This window comes from Aegilops tauschii, chromosome 7 (assembly GCF_002575655.3).
Source record: "Aegilops tauschii subsp. strangulata cultivar AL8/78 chromosome 7, Aet v6.0, whole genome shotgun sequence".
Lineage (NCBI taxonomy): Eukaryota > Viridiplantae > Streptophyta > Magnoliopsida > Poales > Poaceae > Aegilops > Aegilops tauschii.
The window spans coordinates 58,138,752-58,158,731 of NC_053041.3; the positions used below are offsets into that span (position 1 = coordinate 58,138,752).

Sequence of the window (19,980 nt, forward strand, 5' to 3'; positions counted from 1 at the left end):
CAACCTCCACTTGAGTAGCTGGAGGGTCGGACACATTCTCATCGAGAACAACTTCTTGGTTGGACGGGGGTGTAGCAACATGTTCTTCTTCTTGACTTGGTTCTTCTTGTTCATCGACCGATGCAGCCGGAATGTCTTCAGCAGTTTTGGCTTGAGACTCTGAGATGTTCGCAGTTGGAGTGGCTTCAGGAAACACTTGGCGTGATACTGAGTGGTGGTGCTCTTCTCCTTCTGGAACACTCGAAAGAGTGCCTTGTGGCCTTGGTCCTTTGCGCAGCCTGCGAAACGCTGGCAACGCTTGTGGAGATGGAGTTGACTGGGCCACAAAGTCTTCATCATCAAGCACCAGAGTGGTGACTTGAGTTGGGGGAGTACGTGGTGATTCTTCTTGACGGGGGGAATCTTGAGGGTGATCAGCCCATGAATCATCTGAGCAATTGGCGTCAAAGGACGACCAATGCTGATGAGTTCGCTGTTCGTGAGAACAGGCGATGATACCATGTTGTGCTCGATCTGAGGAAGGACTTCATCATCTTCTACATTGTCTTGGGGACCAATGTCTTCAGCTGCGGTGGGATCAACATCTGGAATGTCTTCAGCTTCAGGAGCCTCTGTGGTAGCAGGCTCATGAACTATCAAACGACGCTCTTGGTGTGCAGACGCAGGACGAGCAACTGAGATTGGCTCGACGACAAGGGGCTCTGTGGGAGCAGCCCGATCTTTCTTCTTAGTCTTTCTCTTCTTGGTTGGTGGCGCATCATCAGTGGTGTTCTTGTTCTTGCGCTTTCTGGCTTCGGCTTCGGCTGTTCTTGTTTTCTTGAGTTCTGAAGCTACTGTGGGGACCTTAGGCTTCACGCCTGTCATGCTGGCGGGGAAGACAATGCGAGGTTCTTCCCGCCTGGATGCTTCAGCTGGGGCCACAGTAGGCTTCTTCTTGGCAGCCATCTTGGGGTCGATGCCAGGCCGCCCAAGTGCCTTGCGCTTCTCGGCTTCATTGTAAGCTTGAACACATTTGGCAGCGAGGTGTTTCATGCGCTCTCGAGAACCTTTAGCTTCGTCACATTTCTTGTGAAACGCCTCCTTGAGCTCATGCATCATTTGCTTGAAGTTTTGGACATCAGTCACACTGAGCTTGGCCATGTGCTTCTTGAACTGAGCCTTTTCATAGTCAATTTTGTGCTTCAGTTCAACAATCCTCTGAGCTAGAGCCAGCTCAAGAGCAATGGCTCCATGGAAGGAGACGCTGAGGCCAATAGGGAGCTGAAGATCATCAAAACTGAGGTTTGGGCTGTCAAACCACTCGTCGATGAACTTGTTCAGGATGTCCACATCGAAAAGGGGAAGCTCGTTGAAGATTTCCACCTCTTGCTTGCTCTTTATCAGCAGCTCAAGAGCATCATCGCCAAGATCGTCGCCACTAGACAGATCAGTGGCTTCGTTCTCATTCCTCAGAACGGTAGCTGGAGTCAGTGCTTGACCAGTAGTCTGCATGGGCTTCTTCTTCTTCTCAGTCTTGGAGATTCGATAAAGATCTTCAGAATGCACACTTGTTGCAGGAGGAGCAATGGCCAGAGGCTTCGCACGCGAAGCTCTTGGTGCAGTGGAGGGCATTGAAGCCTTGGGTTTCTTCTGCTTCTGTGGTTTTGGTGGAGCAGGCGCTTCATCAGAGTCAGCGTCATCTGCAGAGTGCTCCACGGCTGCCCCTTGAACCATAATGTGAGTGATGAGACCTTCAAGGTTGTAGAAGGGCCCGACGATATTGGGTTCAGCATCGCGTGTGCCATCGGCCCGAGGAGCAGAGGGACCGGGGTTGAAGTCTAATCCCAGCGACTTCTTGCTCTTTGCTGCAGAGTCCTTGGCAAATTTGTAGTTGCGCTTGAACAGATTGTCTTCACGGCACCATAGCAGAGAAGATGGGTCAGCATTCTCTGGCTGTGGTCCGCGAACCATGCAAGAATAGAAGCCTTGATCAATGGCTTCAGTTCTGGACCTGGGTGGAAGATTTTTGTACAGGATATCTCCCCAAGGTCGCTTGATGGCATTCTTCTCAGCATATTCAGCAGTGACGAATCTGTACTTGTACCATTCCTCTGCCCAATGTCTTCGAATCCACTGGATTCGAGTCTTGCGTTCACCATAGGTTTCTTCAGGGTCTGTTTTGTACATCTCATACAGATCTGGTGGCAAATCCTTTGGTGTATTCCCACGGCGCTGTCTGCCTCCCTTCCTTGCTGATTTTTCTGTGACCATGAAGTTCAAACTGAATGGCTTCAAAGCTGTCAAAGGCTTCCGTCTGCTGGTCAGACAAGAACTAGCTTCGGGAGAATTGATGTGATGCTGTAAGAATTTTGCAAATGAATGCAGACTATGAGAACCAATGGATTCTCCCACGGACATGTACCTGTGATAGCATTAGAGATGCGAGGGAAGGGGAAGAGGTCATATGCATTCTCAGAAGATTTTGAAGATAAATCAGTTTAGAAGACATTGACCTCATAGTGCGAAGACATTCACTTTATGTTGGGAGTTGGTTCCAGATTTGTACGAATCCAAGAATAGGTACAGGTGAGGATCTAACTATGTGTGAAGCATAAGTGAATATACTAGGCATATTATGAGATGCAGAACAGGATATATCTAACTATGTAGCCACAGAAACCACTTTTGGTGAGGAAGGATGAATCTATCGGATCAAAAAGGCAGTAAAAGTGAGTTTTAATTACCACACGAAGAACTGCTAGACGGGGTAGAGAGGAGGCCGAGCAGTTCGATCTTCCGTGCCCTAACTTGGCGACGGAGGACACCTACGGCGGCGGCGGAGAAGACGATGTCCGCGGCCAGCGTGAGGACATCGTCGTTGAGGTCGCGGCAGCTAAGCGCTTCGTCGCCGGTGTCGTCGAATGCTAGCAGTGGCGCTAGGGTTTGTGCGAGGTGGAGAGGTGGAAGAAAGATTTTCACCGCGATGTGATGTGTATTTATAAGGAAAGGGACAGCACAACGCAATTACGCGGGTGCCCCTGGCGGTTCACATCTGAAGGACACGTGGCAAACATGCAACACATTGGAAGTTGTTCCATGTTCCCACGCATGCCTGGACTGTCGGGTGGTCGTTCCGGCTTCTCCAGGTTTCAGGCAATAAGGGTTAAGCGTTTAAAATAGATTTAAAGATTGTCTCTATATCTTCTGCTAACAAGGACGCAGAGAAGACATTCGACGGTGTCAATAGAATGCATATGATTAGGATAGATAGAATTTGAGAAAGAAGCATAGAGAGGTTATGGTCCGATCACATTCACTTAGTCCAAAAGATTCAAGCAAGAAGACATAGCTATAAGTGAATGCTGTAGAGGACAGAATCACACAAATATATAAGAGTAAGACCAAATCAACAAAGTGAAGATCATCATGAAGACAAATCAATGTTGAAGATAAATCAAATGCGAAGACTTAGCAAACGCAATGCCAAGAGAAAACACTCCAAACAAAATTTTGGTGGTGGCCTTACCCACCGTATAGGAAGTATTAGACCCAGACACGGCGCACAATTATCGTGGCGCTCCAAAGTCAAATTCCGCATTAATGTATTCACACTTAGAGTGTAAGTCTTCATTGATTGAAGATATATGTTACTTCGTGTGTTGCACATCTAAGTCATCATCATGCATAAGTGTTAGGATGTGTGCCTAATCACAGGATATTTGAGGATTCTAAGATATTTATCTCACACCGCAACTTGCAAAACCTTTTCTCATCCAAGGGCTTTCTGAAGATATCAGCCAATTGCTCTTCAGTGTTGACGTGAATGATATCAATATCTTCCTTCATGACATGATCTCTGAGAAAGTGATGAGGAATTTCAATGTGCTTTGTCTTCGAGTGCTGAACTGGGTTGTTGGCAATCTTGATGGCGCTTTCATTGTCACAGTAGGGTGGTACTTGTTTCAGATGGATGCCATAGTCCTTGAGTGTTTGCTTCATCCATAGAAGCTGAGCGCAGCAAGATCCAGCAGCAATGTATTCAGATTCAGCAGTGGAGAGAGATACACAGTTCTGCTTCTTTGAAGACCAACACACAAGTGATCGTCCCAGAAAGTGACATGTGCCTGATGTAGACTTGTGATCCACCTTGTCACCAGCATAATCAGCATCCGAGAATCCAACTAGATCAAACTCTGAGCCCTTTGGATACCATAATCCTAATGTTGAGGTGTAAGCCAAATATCGAAGAATTCGCTTCACAGCTAAGTGATGCGATCCCTTTGGTGCCGCTTGGAATCGGGCACACATGCAAACACTAAGCATTATATCTGGCCTAGATGCACATAAATAAAGTAAAGAACCAATCATGGAGCGGTATACCTTTTGATCGAACTCTTTACCATTGGCGTCAGGACCCAGATGACTTTTGGTTGGCATTGGCGTCGTGTAACCTTTGCAATCTTGCATTCCAAACTTCTTCAGGCAGTCTTTGAGATATTTCTCTTGAGATATGAAGATGTCGTTGCTTTGCTGACGAATTTGAAGACCAAGGAAGAACTTCTGCTTACCCATCATGGACATCTGATATTGCTCTTGCATCATGTCACCAAACTCATCACTGTATTTCTGGTTAGTGCAGCCGAAGATAATATCATCCACATATATTTGGCACACAAACAGTTCACCATCATATGTCTTCGTGAAGAGTGTGGGATCCAGGGAACCAGGTTTGAAGCCTTTGCTCTTCAGGAAGTCCTTGAGTGTGTCATACCAAGCGCGAGGGGCTTGTTTGACGCCATACAATGCCTTGTTAAGCTTGTATACCATATCAGGATGTTTTGGATCTTCAAAGCCAGGTGGTTGTGCAACATACACTTCTTCTTCAATCTTGCCGTTGAGAAAGGCACTCTTCACATCCATTTGATACAGAAGGATGTTGTGATGATTTGCGTAGGCTAGCAGTATGCGAATGGCTTCAAGCCTTGCCACAGGAGCAAATGTTTCATCGAAGTCAATCCCTTCAACTTGAGTGTATCCTTGAGCAACGAGACGAGCCTTGTTTCTGACGACTTGACCATGCTCATCTTGCTTGTTGCGATATATCCATTTGGTGCCTATTACGTTGTGCTTGCGAGGGTCAAGACGCTTGACTAGTTCCCACACATTGTTCATCTTGAACTGTTGAAGCTCTTCTTGCATAGCTTGAATCCATTCAGGTTCCATGAAGGCTTCAGCAACTTTCTTGGGTTCTGATATTGAGACAAATGCAAAGTTCCCACAGAAATTTGCTAGCTGTGTTGCTCTTGAACGAGTGAGTGGACCTGGTGCATTGATACTATCAATTATCTTCTCAATCTGTACTTCATTTGCAACACGAGGATGAACTGGACGAAGATGTTGCTCTTGCTGATCATTGTCTTCATTTCGAGCATTGTCTTCAGGCTGAGCATTGTCTTCGGGTTGATTAGGTGCAGAAATGATAAGTTCCTCTTCAGGCTGTGCCTTAGAAGGTATGATCTCTCCAGTTCCCATGAGCTTGATGGATTCACTAGGTGGAACTTCATCTAGCACATTTGGCAGGTGCTCTCTTTGCGAGCCGTTAGTCTCATCGAACCACACATCCACAGTTTCAACCACTTTATAGTGAAAGAGGTTGAAGACTATGTAGGAGTGTGAATCCTTTCTGTAACCAAGCATAAAACCTTCATGTGCTTTCGGTGCAAATTTTGAAGTGTGATGTGGATCCTTGATCCAGCACCTAGCACCAAATACTCTGAAGTAACTGACATTTGGCTTCTTACCAGTAAGGAGTTCATAGGATGTCTTCTTCAGAAGCTTGTGAAGATAAACACGGTTGATGACATGGCATGCAGTATCAATAGCTTCAGGCCAGAACTTTCTTGGAGTCTTGTATTCATCAAGCATCATCCGAGCCATCTCAATGAGTGTTCTGTTCTTGCGCTCCACGATGCCATTCTGCTGAGGTGTGTATGGAGCGGAGAACTCATGAGTGATGCCCAATGTATCCAGGTAAAGATCGAGGCCGGTGCTCTTGAACTCTGTATCATTGTCACTTCTAATATGCTTGATATTGACGCCATAGTTGTTCATGGCACGGTTGGCGAAGCGTCTGAAGACATCCTGCACTTCAGTCTTGTAGAGGATTATGTGCACCCATGTATATCTTGAATAATCATCAACAATGACGAAGCCATAGAGACAAGCAGTAGTAGTGAGAGTAGAGTAGTGAGTAGGGCCAAATAGGTCCATGTGTAGCAGCTCGAAGGGTTGAGATGTCGTCATGATTTTCTTCGAGGGATGCTTGTCCCTCGTCATCTTTCCAGCTTCGCAGGCACCACATAGATGATCTTTCTTGAACTTGACACCCTCGATGCCTACAATGTGTTTCTTCTTCGCGAGAGTGTACAGGTTCCTCATGCCCTAGCCTCCGATGCCAGAGCCAGCACTCTGAAGCTTTTGCTAGAAGACACACGGCAAGCTGTGGTCCTGCTGAGAAATCTACCATGTACAAATCATCTTTCCGATACCCTTCAAAGACTAGAGACTTGTCAGGTTCCATTAGAACAAGGCAATGATATTTTCCAAATATCGCAATCATGTTCAAATCGCAAAGCATTGAGACAGACATTAAGTTGAAACAAAGGGATTCAACAAGCATCACTTTATCCATATGCTGATCCTTTGAGATTGCAACTCTACCTAGACCCAATACCTTGCTTTTACCAGTGTCAGCAAATGTGATGTGACTCTTGTCAGATGGACGTAAGGTTGAGTCCATGAGAAGACTTCGATCACCAGTCATATGATTAGTGCATCCGCTATCCATAATCCATTCTGAAGCATGAGGTGTCATACCCTACAGTACAGTTAGGTGGATAGGCTTCACCAAGAGTATTGTGAAGCATAAACATTTGACGCACAAGAGGATTATCAAAGCTCAGATCAAGGTTAGGACTGATAGGATGATTGGCAATCGATTCAGGAACAAAATACATAGTGAGACCATTTGGGCATTTTATCTTGCGCCCAACAAGATGTTTTAGGTCCCCAGCAAAAGCATCGGACGCCTTTGATTTCTGGCTGGAGACCTTTCCCTACAAAAGAAAGATAATTTTTCTTAACCACCCACATTTTCAGGGGTGGCTTAGAAGCAATGAGTCTAAGTGCAGCATCTGAGAACTTCGGCTTTGGAGCCCTAGCAGATAGCCTTGCAGGAGGCGAATAGTACTCATATGAATAAGCAGAGTAGTTCTTAGTCTTATGAACATAGCGGTTTGATGATACGCGCTCATATTCATAAGTTTGAGTATGATTTTCCTGCAAAACATTGGCGTTAGGTGACTCAGGTGAGTCCTCTGTCTGTATGAAGCCTTTGGGCCATATGAAACCTTTGGTCTGGGGTTTGTCTTCTTCCCTTGTGGTCTCATGATGACATTCACAGGAAGATTATCAAGAACCCTTTTGGGCACCCAGATCTTCTTCATAGGTGGTCCATTCCTGCAGTTAGTACCAATATACCTGGCAAACACTTCACCATTCTGATTTTTAAACAGTTTATAGTTTGAATCAAAGGATTCAATGATAATAGGGTTAGCACAAGTGAAGCCAGATAAGGTGGATGGATCCACTGAAGGTTCCTTTGCAGCAACCCATGTGGTTTTGGGGTACCGCTCAGGCTTCCAGTAAGAACCATCAACATTCATTTTCCTCTCAAACCCAACACCCTCTTTCCTAGGGTTTCGGTTCAGAATCTGCTTTTTGAGGACATCGCACAGTGTCTGATGCCCTTTGAGACTTGTGTACATCCCTGTTTCAAGCAATGTCTTCAACCTAGCATTTTCATCAGCAATAGTGGTGGCATCCTCAGCAGAGGGATTAGTTACCACATCAACAGTTGAAGATATTGCACCAGAGGCAGCAGTAGAACACTCAGCAATAGAAGTAGCGTTATCACGCTCAAGGCATTTTAGACTTGGTGGTTCAAATCCTTCCTGAGCGGGACTGATCTGTTGAGCGCGAAGTGACTCGTTTTCTTTTTGAAGATCTTCATGAACTGCTCTCAATTTCTCAAGTTCTTGCTTTCTTTGAAGATAATCATAGGAAAGCTTTTCATGAGTTGTTGAGAGCGTTTCATGACGACTTTCAAGTTCCTCGTACTTAACATGAAGATTTCTTATGTCTTCAATTAAGGACTGAGATCGGGTCATTTCCGCGTCCAACAGGTCATCGCTTTTGTCTAACAGTTTTTGAATATGTTCCATAGCTTTCTGTTGTTCAGTTGCAGTTTTAGCAAGTGTTTTGTAACTGGGTTTGGATTCACAATCAGAGTCATCTTCACTTGATGTTTGAAAGTAAGCATCGCGTGAGTGTACCTTGGCACCACGTGCCATGAAGCAGTAGGTGGGAGCTGAGTCGTCCTTGTCATTATCATCAGTGTTGGTGACGGAGCCATTGTCTTCAGTGTTGAAGATGGACTTGGCAACGTAGGCTGTGGCTAGAGCCAGAATTGCAACACCAGAGTCGGACTCCTCCTCAGACTCCACCTCCGCCTCCTCTGAAGCAGACTCCTCCTCTGAATCCATCTCCTTGCCAACAAAAGCACGAGCCTTGCCAGATGAGCTCTTCTTGTGTGATGAAGACTTGGACGAAGACTTGGAAGAAGACTTTGAGGATTTCTTCTTCTTCTTGTCATCAAATTCATATTCCTTGTTCTTCTTCTTCTTGTTGTTTTCATCGTCCCACTGTGGACACTCAGAGATGTAGTGACCAGGTTTCTTGCACTTGTGGCATGTTCTCTTCTTGTGGTCATGAGTAGAAGCTTCATCATTTCTTGAGCTGGATCGTGAAGACTTTCTGAAGCCTTTCTTCTTTGTGAATTTCTGGAACTTCTTCACAAGCATAGCAAGCTCCTTTCCAATGTCTTCAAGATCACCAGAACTGCAGTCAGATTCTTCTTCAGATGAGGAAACAGCCTTTGCCTTCAAAGCGCAAGTTTGGCCATAGTTGGGACCATAGATATCTCTTTTCTCAGATAGCTGAAACTCATGTGTGTTGAGCCTCTCAAGTATGTCAGACGGATCGAGTGTCTTGAAGTCAGGGCGTTCTTGAATCATCAGGGCTAGGGTGTCAAACGAGCTATCCAGTGATCTCAGGAGTGTCTTGACGATTTCATGCTTGGTGATCTCAGTAGCACCGAGAGCATGAAGATCATTAGTGATGTCAGTGAGGCGATCAAACGTGAGCTGGACATTCTCATTGTCGTTTCTCTTGAAGCGGTTGAAGAGGTTGCGAAGGACACTGATCCTTTGATCTCTCTGGGTTGAGACGCCTTTGTTAACCTTGGAGAACCAGTCCCAAACTAGCTTCGACGTTTCCAGAGCACTCACACGGCCATACTGTCCTTTGGTCAGATGACCGCAGATGATGTTCTTCGCAGTAGAATCCAGTTGAATGAACTTCTTGACATCAGCAGGAGTGACGCCTTCGCCGCCCTTGGGAACGCCGTTCTTGACGACATACCAAAGGTCGACATCAATGGCTTCAAGATGCATGCGCATCTTATTCTTCCAGTAGGGGTAATCAGTGCCATTGAAGACAGGGCACGTAGCGGAGACTTTGATTATCCCTGCAGTCGACATAGCTAAAACTCCAGGTGGTTAAACCGAATCACGCAGAACAAGGGAGTACCTTGCTCTGATACCAATTGAAAGTGCTAGTTATCGACTAGAGGGGGGGTGAATAGGCGATTTTTATGAAAGTCTTCAAAACATGAAAGTTTTGAAGACAAACAATAGAAATGAACCTATTAACATGCAGCGGAAGGTAGACTACACTAGGCAAGCCATAGTCAAGTATTCAATGAAGTGAAAGCATGAAGACTATTAGCAGCTAGGCAGTATGGATCAGGATGGAAGATAGTATGAAGCCAATCAGAACAAGTAGTTACACAGTGAAGTCAAACAGATAGTGCAAGCAGGCAATGACTTCACGAAGACAAACTGTAAGTAAAGAGAGGGAGAAGATAGAACCAGTCTCTTGGAGAGGACAAGGATTTGTTGGACCAGTTCCAGTTGCTGTGACAACTGTAGGTCTGGTTAGGGAGGCTGAGATTCAACTCAGAAGACCACGTCTTCACCTTATTCCCCTTGAGCTAAGGACACCCAGTCCCCACCCAATCACTCTGGTAAGTCTTCAAGGTAGACTTCCAAACCTTCACAGACTTCGTTCAGCGGCGACCCACAATGACTCTTGGATGCTCAGAACGCGACGCCTAACCGGCTGGAGGATTCACAGTCCTCAAGTGTAACAAGTCTTCAGGTCACATGGACAGAAAGACTTCAGTGATGCCTAACACTCTTTGGCTCTGGTTGTTTTGGGCTTTGTCCTCGCAAGGATTTCTCCCTCTCAAAAGCTTCGGAGGTGGGTTGCTCTCAAACGACAAAAGTCGTGCACTAACTCTAAGCAACCACCAATTTATGGTGTAGGGGGTGGGCTATTTATAGCCACTAGGCAACCCGACCTGATTTGTCCGAAATGACCCTGGGTCACTAAGGAACTGACACGTGTTCCAACGGTCAGATTTCAAACACACGCGGCAGCTTGGCTTGAGCTACAAGTAAAGCTGACTCATCCAGCTCTGGATAAGATTTGCTCTCATTTTCTTCGCTCGAAGACTTAGGATTTGGTTGAGCATCACTTCAGTCACTCTGACTTCACTTGGACCCCACTTAACAGTACGGTGGTTCCTATAACTCAACAAAGAAGAAAAGGAAACTACAAAACAACTATGTCTTCGCACTCCATAGTCTTCACGTGAATGTCTTCTCAAGTCATAAGCTTCGATGTGATTGCCTTCACACACCACCATTGTCTTCAATATCTTCATACATTTTTAGGGGTCATCTCCGGAAGGTAAACCGAATCAATGAGGGACTACTACCTGTGTTATCCTACAATTTTCACAAACACATTAGTCCCTCAACCAGGTTTGTCGTCAGTACTCCAAAACCAACTAGGGGTGGCACTAGATGCACTTACACGCATCAACGCCAAACTCTGCCGCTGACGCGTCAAGCCTCCGCATGCGATGGCCGTTGCCCTCGCACCGGACGAAAATATCCTATGCGCCATGAGTAAGTGCCGCACGTGACCACCGCTGTTGTGCATGCAAATATTTTTGACACACCTGCAAACGTGTTGTTACGTCCCTTGATCTTCTTGCCATGGCGGTTGAGGGCCGCCGCCCCCGCCCATGCCGCAGTGACCAACGGAGGCCGCCACCGCCGCCGCCATAATATTATCTGCTCCTCCGTCGCCGATGATTTTGTCGAAATCGACACCACCAGCTGCTCTATCGGACGCCGAGATGCCGACTCTGAGGTATCGACACACGTCGCCAGAGCTACATCGCTTAGATCTGTCCCGTCCCCGGGCGCCCCCGGTACCGCGATCTTCGATGCTAGTACACCTTTCCATGTCCATCTCTTCCGAGGGCGGCCCTTCCTTCCCAGCCCCTGCATCGTCGACAGCCGCACCATCATAGCCATGCGCCGCTACTGGCTTCAGATCTGACGCCTCGAACACTTTCAAGACGCTGGCATCGCAGTCTCCGATCACAACCTCCGCGGCCATGGACAAGGAGGAACCGAGAAGCGCAACCTTAGAATCTCCGTGGCTACTGCAGGAAGAGCCACCAAGTCGTCACCATCCATCGTGCCGGCTCCAACGAGGAACGCGGCCACGAGTACAAGCGCCATGACGGCCGAGGTGGCCAGAACGGCGGAGCCCACGCGCTGCATCACGCGGCCACTGGTCCGCTGGTGCTAGCCGAGGCCCTCGTCGGATGGCGTTGGCTCGCAAAACGCCGTCGTGGGAGAGGACGGGGCTGAATCGCCCCTCCGTGATTTTAGGATCGGGCGGGTTTTTCATCGATAGACATGCCTTGAAAATTTTGATATTGTATAATCACCTCATGATGCCGCTTTCCTCATTTTATTTATCCTAGTTCAATCATTGTTCTTCATGACTCGAACAAACAAATGATCAAAAACTTTGACGTGGCTTCGGTCATTGTGGTTCCCCTAGTGACAAATGGAATAGAATCTAGTCGATGCACCCGAGTGACGTATATTTATAGATGAGGCTTTGTTAGCCAGCACTAATGATTGATCTATGCATGACAATACATATGCATATACCTAAACCAAACAATGAACTAATCAAACAAAGGACTATCCATTACAGCTAAAGGTCCGAACAGAAATATAGAGGTTACACAACCTTCTGGGATGAGCGTGATTTGATTACTGATGAAGATAGAGCTCTTTCTGAGGAGGAAATCAAAGAAGCTATCATGAGTTTTTATATGGCCTTTCCTTTATTTTTTATCAAAAATTCTGGGATTTGATTAAGAGTGACCTTATGTGGTTGATTAGAGATTTTGAGAATGGTAACCTAGATGTCTCTAGGCTGAATTTTGCTCTTATTACTCTCATTCCTAAAGTTCCTAATGCTAAGGACCTGAAGAATTCTAGACCTATTAGCCTTGGTAACTGTTCTGTTAAGATCTTTTCCAAGGCCATGAATACTAGGGCTTCTCCCATGACAAGATTATCTCCCAAAATCAGACTGCTTTCATTAAAGGGAGATTTATCCTAGAAAGTGTGGTTATGGCCCATGAAGTGATCCATGAGATTCATAGGACAGGGGCTAGTGGTTTGGTTTTGAAGCTTGATTATGAAAAAGCTTATGATAAGGTGAACTGGGATTTCCTTGTGGAAATGCTCAGATCCAGAGGGTTTAGAAATAAGTGGATTGGGTGGGTTTGTAGCTGTCTACACCAAGGGACTTTTTCTGTTAGAATCAATGATACTAATGGTCCATATTTTGTTGGTGGTAAAGGGCTTAAACAAGGAGATCATTCTTCTCCTTTACTCTTTAACCTGGTGGCTGATGTCTTTTCTAAGATGCTTAAGAAAGCTGCTAGCCAGGATCTGATTAGAGGGCTTTTACCCCATGCTATCCTAGGGGGTGTTGTGAGCTTACAGTATGCTGATGACACCTTGCTTTTCTTAGAAGCTTCAGTATATCATGCTAGGAACCTTAAATGGATCTTGGCCTGCTTTGAAAAACTATCTGGTCTGTGTATTAACTTCCATAAGAGTGACCTCCATACTATCCACATTGATGAGGAGACTGCTAAGGAATTTGCTCAAATTTTCTGTTGCCAAATTGGGGATTTCCCCTTCAAGTACTTGGGTGTCCGTCTTCATTTTAAGAAGTTAAGGAGGGAGGACATCCAACCTATTATTGATAGGATAATTAAGAATATTGTTGGCTGGCTGGGGAGGAATTTATCCTGTAGAGGCAAACTCATCTTGCTCACCACTTGCATTGCCAGCATCCCCACTTATTTGATGTCTATTATGAAATTTCCTAAATGGGCAATTGATGCTATTACTTCACAGATGTCTCATTTCTTTTGGGGCAATATGGGTGAGAATCACAAATACCATTTGGCCAACTGGGGTATGATTTCTCAAAAAAAAGAATGGGGTGGTTTGGGTGTCCCTAATCTTAAGGAATTTAATATGTCATTGCTGGCTGCTTGGAGTAAACGCTTTTTTTATGACAGAGACAGTGATTGAAAAAAACTTCTCAGGTTTAAATATAATGTGGATAAACCTAACATTCTCTGGTCCAAATCTGGGGTGGGCTCTCCTTTCTGGAAAAGCATCACCTGGGCATTTTCGGCTGCCAAAAACTTCTATAAATGGGTTCCTGGGAATGTTAGGAGTGTGTCTTTCTGTCATGATACTTGGGTTGGTGAGTATTCACTCAAGACTAGGTTTTGGGATTTGTATGTTATTTGTCAGCAGCAAGATGCTTCTGTGGCCCAAGTGTGGGATGGCTTAGATCTGCGTCTAACTTTTAGGAGATGTGTAGATGAACATACCTTAAATCTGTGGAACGATTTGCTTGACTTGGTGAGAGGTCTCTCTCCTTCAAATGAGCTAGATAAGCCTATTTGGTCCCTTGAAAGTAAAGGGGTTTATTCTGTGAAGTCGATGTATAAGATGATGAATTTTGGGGGTATAATCTCTATATGGAAAGATTATATTTGGAGAATCAAAGTTCCTCCAAATATACATGTGTTTCTTTGGTTAATGGTGCACAATAAAAGTTTAACTAGGGACAATCTTGCAAAACGGCAGCATGTATCTGACCTGATGTCTTCTGTAATGAGCTAGAGAGTATTCAACATCTTTTCTTTGACTGTGTGGTGGCTCGTCAAGCTTGGGGGGTGTTATCTGTATGTGCTGATATACATATTCCTGATTCTTTCAGTTCATTCATTCCCTTGTGGAGGAAGAAGAAGAGCCATGATGCTGTTAATTTAATTTGTGCTGCTACCTTATGGAGCTTATGGTTGTTTCGCAATGAATTTGTTTTCCAGGGCAGAAAATGGAGAAGTATCAGGTGTGTGCTGGATTTGGTGGGGAAGCATATTCGTCAATGGAAGGTGCTATGTACGAACACCCAGGCTGCGCTACTCCTTCGATGCTTGAAGATGCTCGACCATCATCGCGGGGAACTGCTTAGAATCGCCTGGCATGTTGATGAGGCTAGGGTTGTTACGTAATGGGGCTGCTGTAGCGGTGCGCTCTTGTATCCCTCCTTTGGGCTTTTAGCCAAACTAGTACTTGCTTATCTCCGAGGAGTTTTTCCATTCAGTTCTTGTAATAAGTCCGCTGCAGCTACTTTCAGGCTGGAGCCGAAAGCTGTGAAACGGTCTGGTGACGGTTGCGCCTTTGCTTTTTAATAAAAGTTGGGGCGGGGGGACCCCTTTCATTTCAAATATATATATATATAGAGGTTATGAATGAGAGGAAACGAGGGGAAATGAAATGCGCGTGGCACGGACATGTGGCACGCCGTGCGTGGCAATTTCTTCCCCTTATTTTTCCTTGGATTTTACTTTGTAGATGGGGTTATTCATATTTTGGAAGCAATGGAGCTATGAATGTTGCTTGGAGTTGGATGACGTTATGTAACTGCTAGAGATTGAAGATGATTATAACTTTCGCCCGTGCGTTCTCTTGGTCTCCTCTCTAATCCCAGGGCCCGACATGGGTGGGATGATCCAATACCCTTCCTTATCACCAGAGATTGCAAGGAAATAGATTACACCGAAATCACTGTTTATTGGATGCAAATGATACGTGTTTTTCTTGCATCGTATCCAGTTACCTACTAAGTCCTCTCTCCTGTGTGCAGATTTAGTACATCAGACATAAAGTATGCATATATTTGAGATTGTTCTGAAAATAGACTTTTGCCGGTATCGAAATACGACAACCATCTTGGCAATTACAAATACTGGTTTGGTTCACGAGGATCACAAACCAAATACGTACTTTCTAATAGGCAAGTCTGAGAGCCGGGTAGCACAGAGCTTACTCAATAAGGTCGCAAGAAATGTTGCGAATATGTGACTCGAGTTTCAGTATATAACATTGAATTCAGAATTAGCAAATGAACAACTTGGATTGCAAATGCAAAACAGTTCAGGGTTTAGAGCTTCGGGTATCCGAGGCAGGTATCCATGATCCATACGGGGTACTGCAATACCTCAGGCAAAAATTGCTGCAATAATAAGTCTCATGTAAAGCCATTCCTGCATTAAGAAGTGATGACTAGGTATTTGACTAACACAACTCCCGCCAGCTGTAATGAGAAACCAAACGAATATGGCAGAACCAAAAACATTAACTTCCTAATAACTAAACCAGAAATTACCAGCCAAATTATGCACCAAAATACTTTCCAAACACCACCACCAAAAATTTCTTTTCTGGAAGGAAGACCGCCAAAAGTATCATTCTTCCTGCCATCTCCCTCCGAGAGTGCTGTCATTCTTCACCTTCGCCACTCCAATTCGGGAGAGGACTGCGGCCTATTGTATGGCTGCGACTCCTCGGGCTTGATAGAATTTGTAAACGTGCTCCAGCCCATGATGTGCGGTATGATGTACTGCAAATATAACAATGTGTTCAGACATTATGAAGAACAGGTGCTCCTCCATAAACAATCGTGGCAGAAAATAGGCCATGTCATATGTTAGGACACTGTGATTTCTGATGGAAGTAGAATCAAGTGGTGTTCAAACTATAATTCATGCAGTTAGCTCAAACTACCTCAATGATCTATAACTGAATAATGGTAAAGACAAAGCTCTAGCAGAATAATGATGCGTACATTGAAAGTCGATACAATGACCGCATATTCTCCTTTGGTTATAGGGATGTAAATGTTCTCATCAACGTTCAAAAGACGGTTTTGAACACCTACAAGGAAAAAGATGATCAGATCAATTTGGGAACATAGATTCAGAAGCAAGTAGAATTTGTAGCAGAGCAACGGAGCAACGGCGACTACATACTGAGGTTGAAAAAGCGACCGTTGCCATCTGGTGTTGGCTCAACCTTTAGAACCTTGCGCACTTTACCTTCATCGCTGTGTGTATAGAACAATAGTAAGTATTAAGGCTATTTTATTCACAATTCGAGAAGTAAAATACAGAGGTATATTTCAAAATAGAACATATAAACAAATAACATAAGAATATGAAATTTATTGAAGCTCTGGTAAGTTATGCTACAGATAATGAATTTTGGGAAAACTTTATTACAAACATTGAAGTAAAAGAGCATTGTATTAACTAGCAACCTTTTTTGGCTTGACAGACATGTTAACAAAATGGTATCTTGAACAAAGTCTCTTTTCGCAATTAATAATCTTGATCAAAAGAAGAAAATAAAGCATCTTCTCAGATTGCCATCCTATTTCAACTATATGGTAGGCCAAGGGAATTACTAAGCATCAGGTGTACTTGTAAAGTTCCAAGACTATTTTACTTCAATGCAAAATACACGGAAATGGAGAAATTTGATTGCTGATATTTAAGTCTTTCTAAATAATTGGATTGGCAATATAGGGCAATAATCACGCTGAGGATGCCCATAGCAATAACAAAAGGTTGCATTTAAGATAATGATCCACACATGTTCTATTCACACGCTTCTTTAGAAGGAGCTTGTAGTTAGATATAGCACAAAAGACCAACCTCCTCCCCTTGAAAGGGTCATGAAAGAACTCGCACGAATCTGTTAGACCAAGAGTAAGCAAGGTTCCCATCTCCCAGACAGATAATGAGAACACCTGCACCACAACCAAATAAGTTCATGTAAAGAACACAATATAGATTTTCTTATCTATACTACTCCCTCTGTAAAGAAATATAAGATCGTTTAGATCACTACTTTAGTAATCTCAACGATCTTATATTTCTTTACAGAGGGAGTACTATATAGTGTAGCAGTGTTGAATTGCACCTAGAGCATCAATCCTAGCGACTGCTCTCCCAAACCAAACAACTGAGATTAGAGGGATTCACTATGAACAGTAGCTCGCAGCTGAATCTACTAGGTTCTGGAACCATCGCATCATACCTCCCAGAAAAGAAGAACTATGCCCCACTCTGCTATGTTGCAATTGTCAGGTTGTGATGAATAGAAGAAAGTGTAGGCTGTGAGCCAATGCCAGAGATGGTCCGGGAGGAGAAACTAAAGTTGTACTCCCTCTGAATCAAAATATAAGACGTTTTTAGACACAATCGTAGTGTCAAAAAGCATCTTATATTTTGATACGGAGGGAGTAGTAAACAATTTTTGGGTTCCACCACGTACATCTTTTAAAAAAAAATCTTGGTGACACCGGCAGTGGTTGTATTGTGCCAGTTAGTAAATTTATAAAGTTCATTTCGCGTACATCAACAATATAAATTTTTGCTTGGAATTCATTTTTCAAAGTAATGTATGTCTTTTTTTCCTTTTGTCGGAACCACACCATACTGTTAAGACGTGCATACACACTAGTTTTTGGTAACTGCAAACATAAAGCATCTGAGCTTACGGAAGATCTTACAAAAGAAACCAAACAAACAAATAGAGCCTATAATACATGCTCCCAGTTGAGAAATATAAACTTACAAACCAAGAAACTACCCAGTCAGGAGTCAGCTCAAAATGGCAACATTTGCTTCTTTGTGTTGAAAAAAATGTGAATCTCAACGCCTTTCTCTAACTAGTTTATCTTGGAAGTTTCTAACTTGACGCGGGAACGAACGAGCATTTCAGCAGAAAATTGGACAAGGTAGAGGAAAATCCAGTATCACCTGCTTGCGAGTCCAATCATACTGCCGTGGCCCCACGGCGGGGGCGAACTGGAGCAGCACGAACCCCTCCTTGGCCACCTTGTACGCCCCTGACTGCAAATTTCGAACGGAACACCCATCAACACCGAACGAAAATAACAGAGCACGGCAGCACACGACGCCCAGTGGCGCGCCACACTCTACCTACTTCGAGCGGCACGAACTGCGGCGGCCTGGGGTCGAAGGCCAGCGCGGCCTTGCCCTTGTAGATGCTGTAGCTGGCGAACACCCTCCCGGCCTGGCCGCCCGGCACCGGCGGCTCCCTCTCCAGCGGCGGCTGCCCGTACGCGTCGCGCTGCGACGGCGGGGCCCGGGGGTCGAAGTAGTCGGAGTGGCGCGCGGGCACGACGGAGCAGGCGGAGGAGGGCGGCGCCCTGGTGGAGAGGGGCTGGGCCAAGGCGAGGGGGTGGGAGTGGGCGGCCCTGGCGTGGCGCGGGAGGAGGGAGAGGGGCTGCGGCGAGGGGAGCGAGACGGAGAGCGGCGGCGGCATTTCGCCGAACGGGTTGGGGACGGGCGCGTGGGTGGGTGTGGACAGCCGAACCGAGAGGGGGCTGTTTCGTCCGGGAGGGGTTTATCCTGTGGTGTGGTTTGGGCGGCCAGGCCCGCCGGTGACATCGGGACCGTTACGTTATCGTCTTTGGGGGCTTGGGGCCATGGAGAGGTGGACCCGCTTGCCAGACAAACCCTACATTTAATAACCTGGCCATAAGCCGGGCCTAATAAAGCCCGTGGCAGAAAACCTAGGCCTCGGCCTGGCCCATCAATGGAAAATCCCATCGGGCCTTGGGTCGAGCCTCTTCCCTAAAGTGCAAATATGCCAGGCCCAAGCTCGGCCCGGCCTTCGGGCTCAAAACTTAGGCCTAGGCTCGGCCCGTGGGCAAGACCGGGCTGGATCGGGTTGGGCTTTTTCAGGCCGGGTCGGGTCGGGCGGCTGAGTGGAGTTTCCCATGGCTTAGAAAAAATAAGTCACCTCTCTAAATTTTCCTATAAGCTGTCTCTCTTATGCTTTAGGGCTTCTAAACTAGTTATGGATTAGTTGGTTTAAAAGTCTCGAGTAGATTTAGAGTACGGCTTATCTTTCAAGCTGGAAAGAGACAACTTATTTTTCAAGCCGTTCAAAAGAGTTGACCCAACATTCTTTCTAAACTCTGGCAACGGGAACATTGAATTAACACATTGATTCATGAAAAGCAATATCATGATTGTTTGTGTGTTTTGATGTTCCTTGCTTGTCAGTATGAACTTTGCATCGTTATTATTTTATGTAAAACTTTTATGAGCTCCATGAGATAACTATATTCATGTTAAGGTAGCATCCCCCTCCTCTTATTCCCTGCATTCTTCTTTTTATAAACACATGCCATTGTGTTGGACATGCGCTCTCTGTCAACCTCACTATTTTCCTACAAGTTAGTTTGGCATGTATGTATTTCATTTATTGATCTTACCGATTCATGCATAGGAGGCTCTCCTTGTTCACGCTCATTTTCTTCACTGCTCAAAAGTTGTGATTCCATAGATTATTGATATTTGGCCTCGGCAAAGGCCTTCTATTGGCTTGCATAAGGGTTATCACTAAAAATCTCAAAGCAATAGTGAAGAATCGATTCCATATCCGGTAGACCTATTTAAGTGAGGTACTATTTATAGTCTTTTGGATATTTGATGCGCCTTTGACTCGCACCTCAATGGTACCTGCAGTTAGT

General features: G+C 45.1%; 1 protein-coding gene across 1 annotated transcript; it reads right to left on the reverse strand.

The window, feature by feature from the left end:
* Positions 1-15,660: 15,660 nt before the first annotated feature.
* Positions 15,661-18,879, reverse strand: LOC109772519 (single-stranded DNA-binding protein WHY1, chloroplastic). The gene is made up of 6 exons (XM_020331194.3): positions 18,423-18,879; positions 18,236-18,328; positions 17,126-17,220; positions 16,442-16,515; positions 16,258-16,346; positions 15,661-16,032 (listed from the first exon to the last, which is right to left on the reverse strand). Exons 1-6 carry the CDS (start codon positions 18,762-18,764, stop codon positions 15,919-15,921), a joined length of 807 nt encoding a protein of 268 aa, XP_020186783.1. The 5' UTR covers positions 18,765-18,879; the 3' UTR covers positions 15,661-15,918.
* Positions 18,880-19,980: the final 1,101 nt, after the last annotated feature.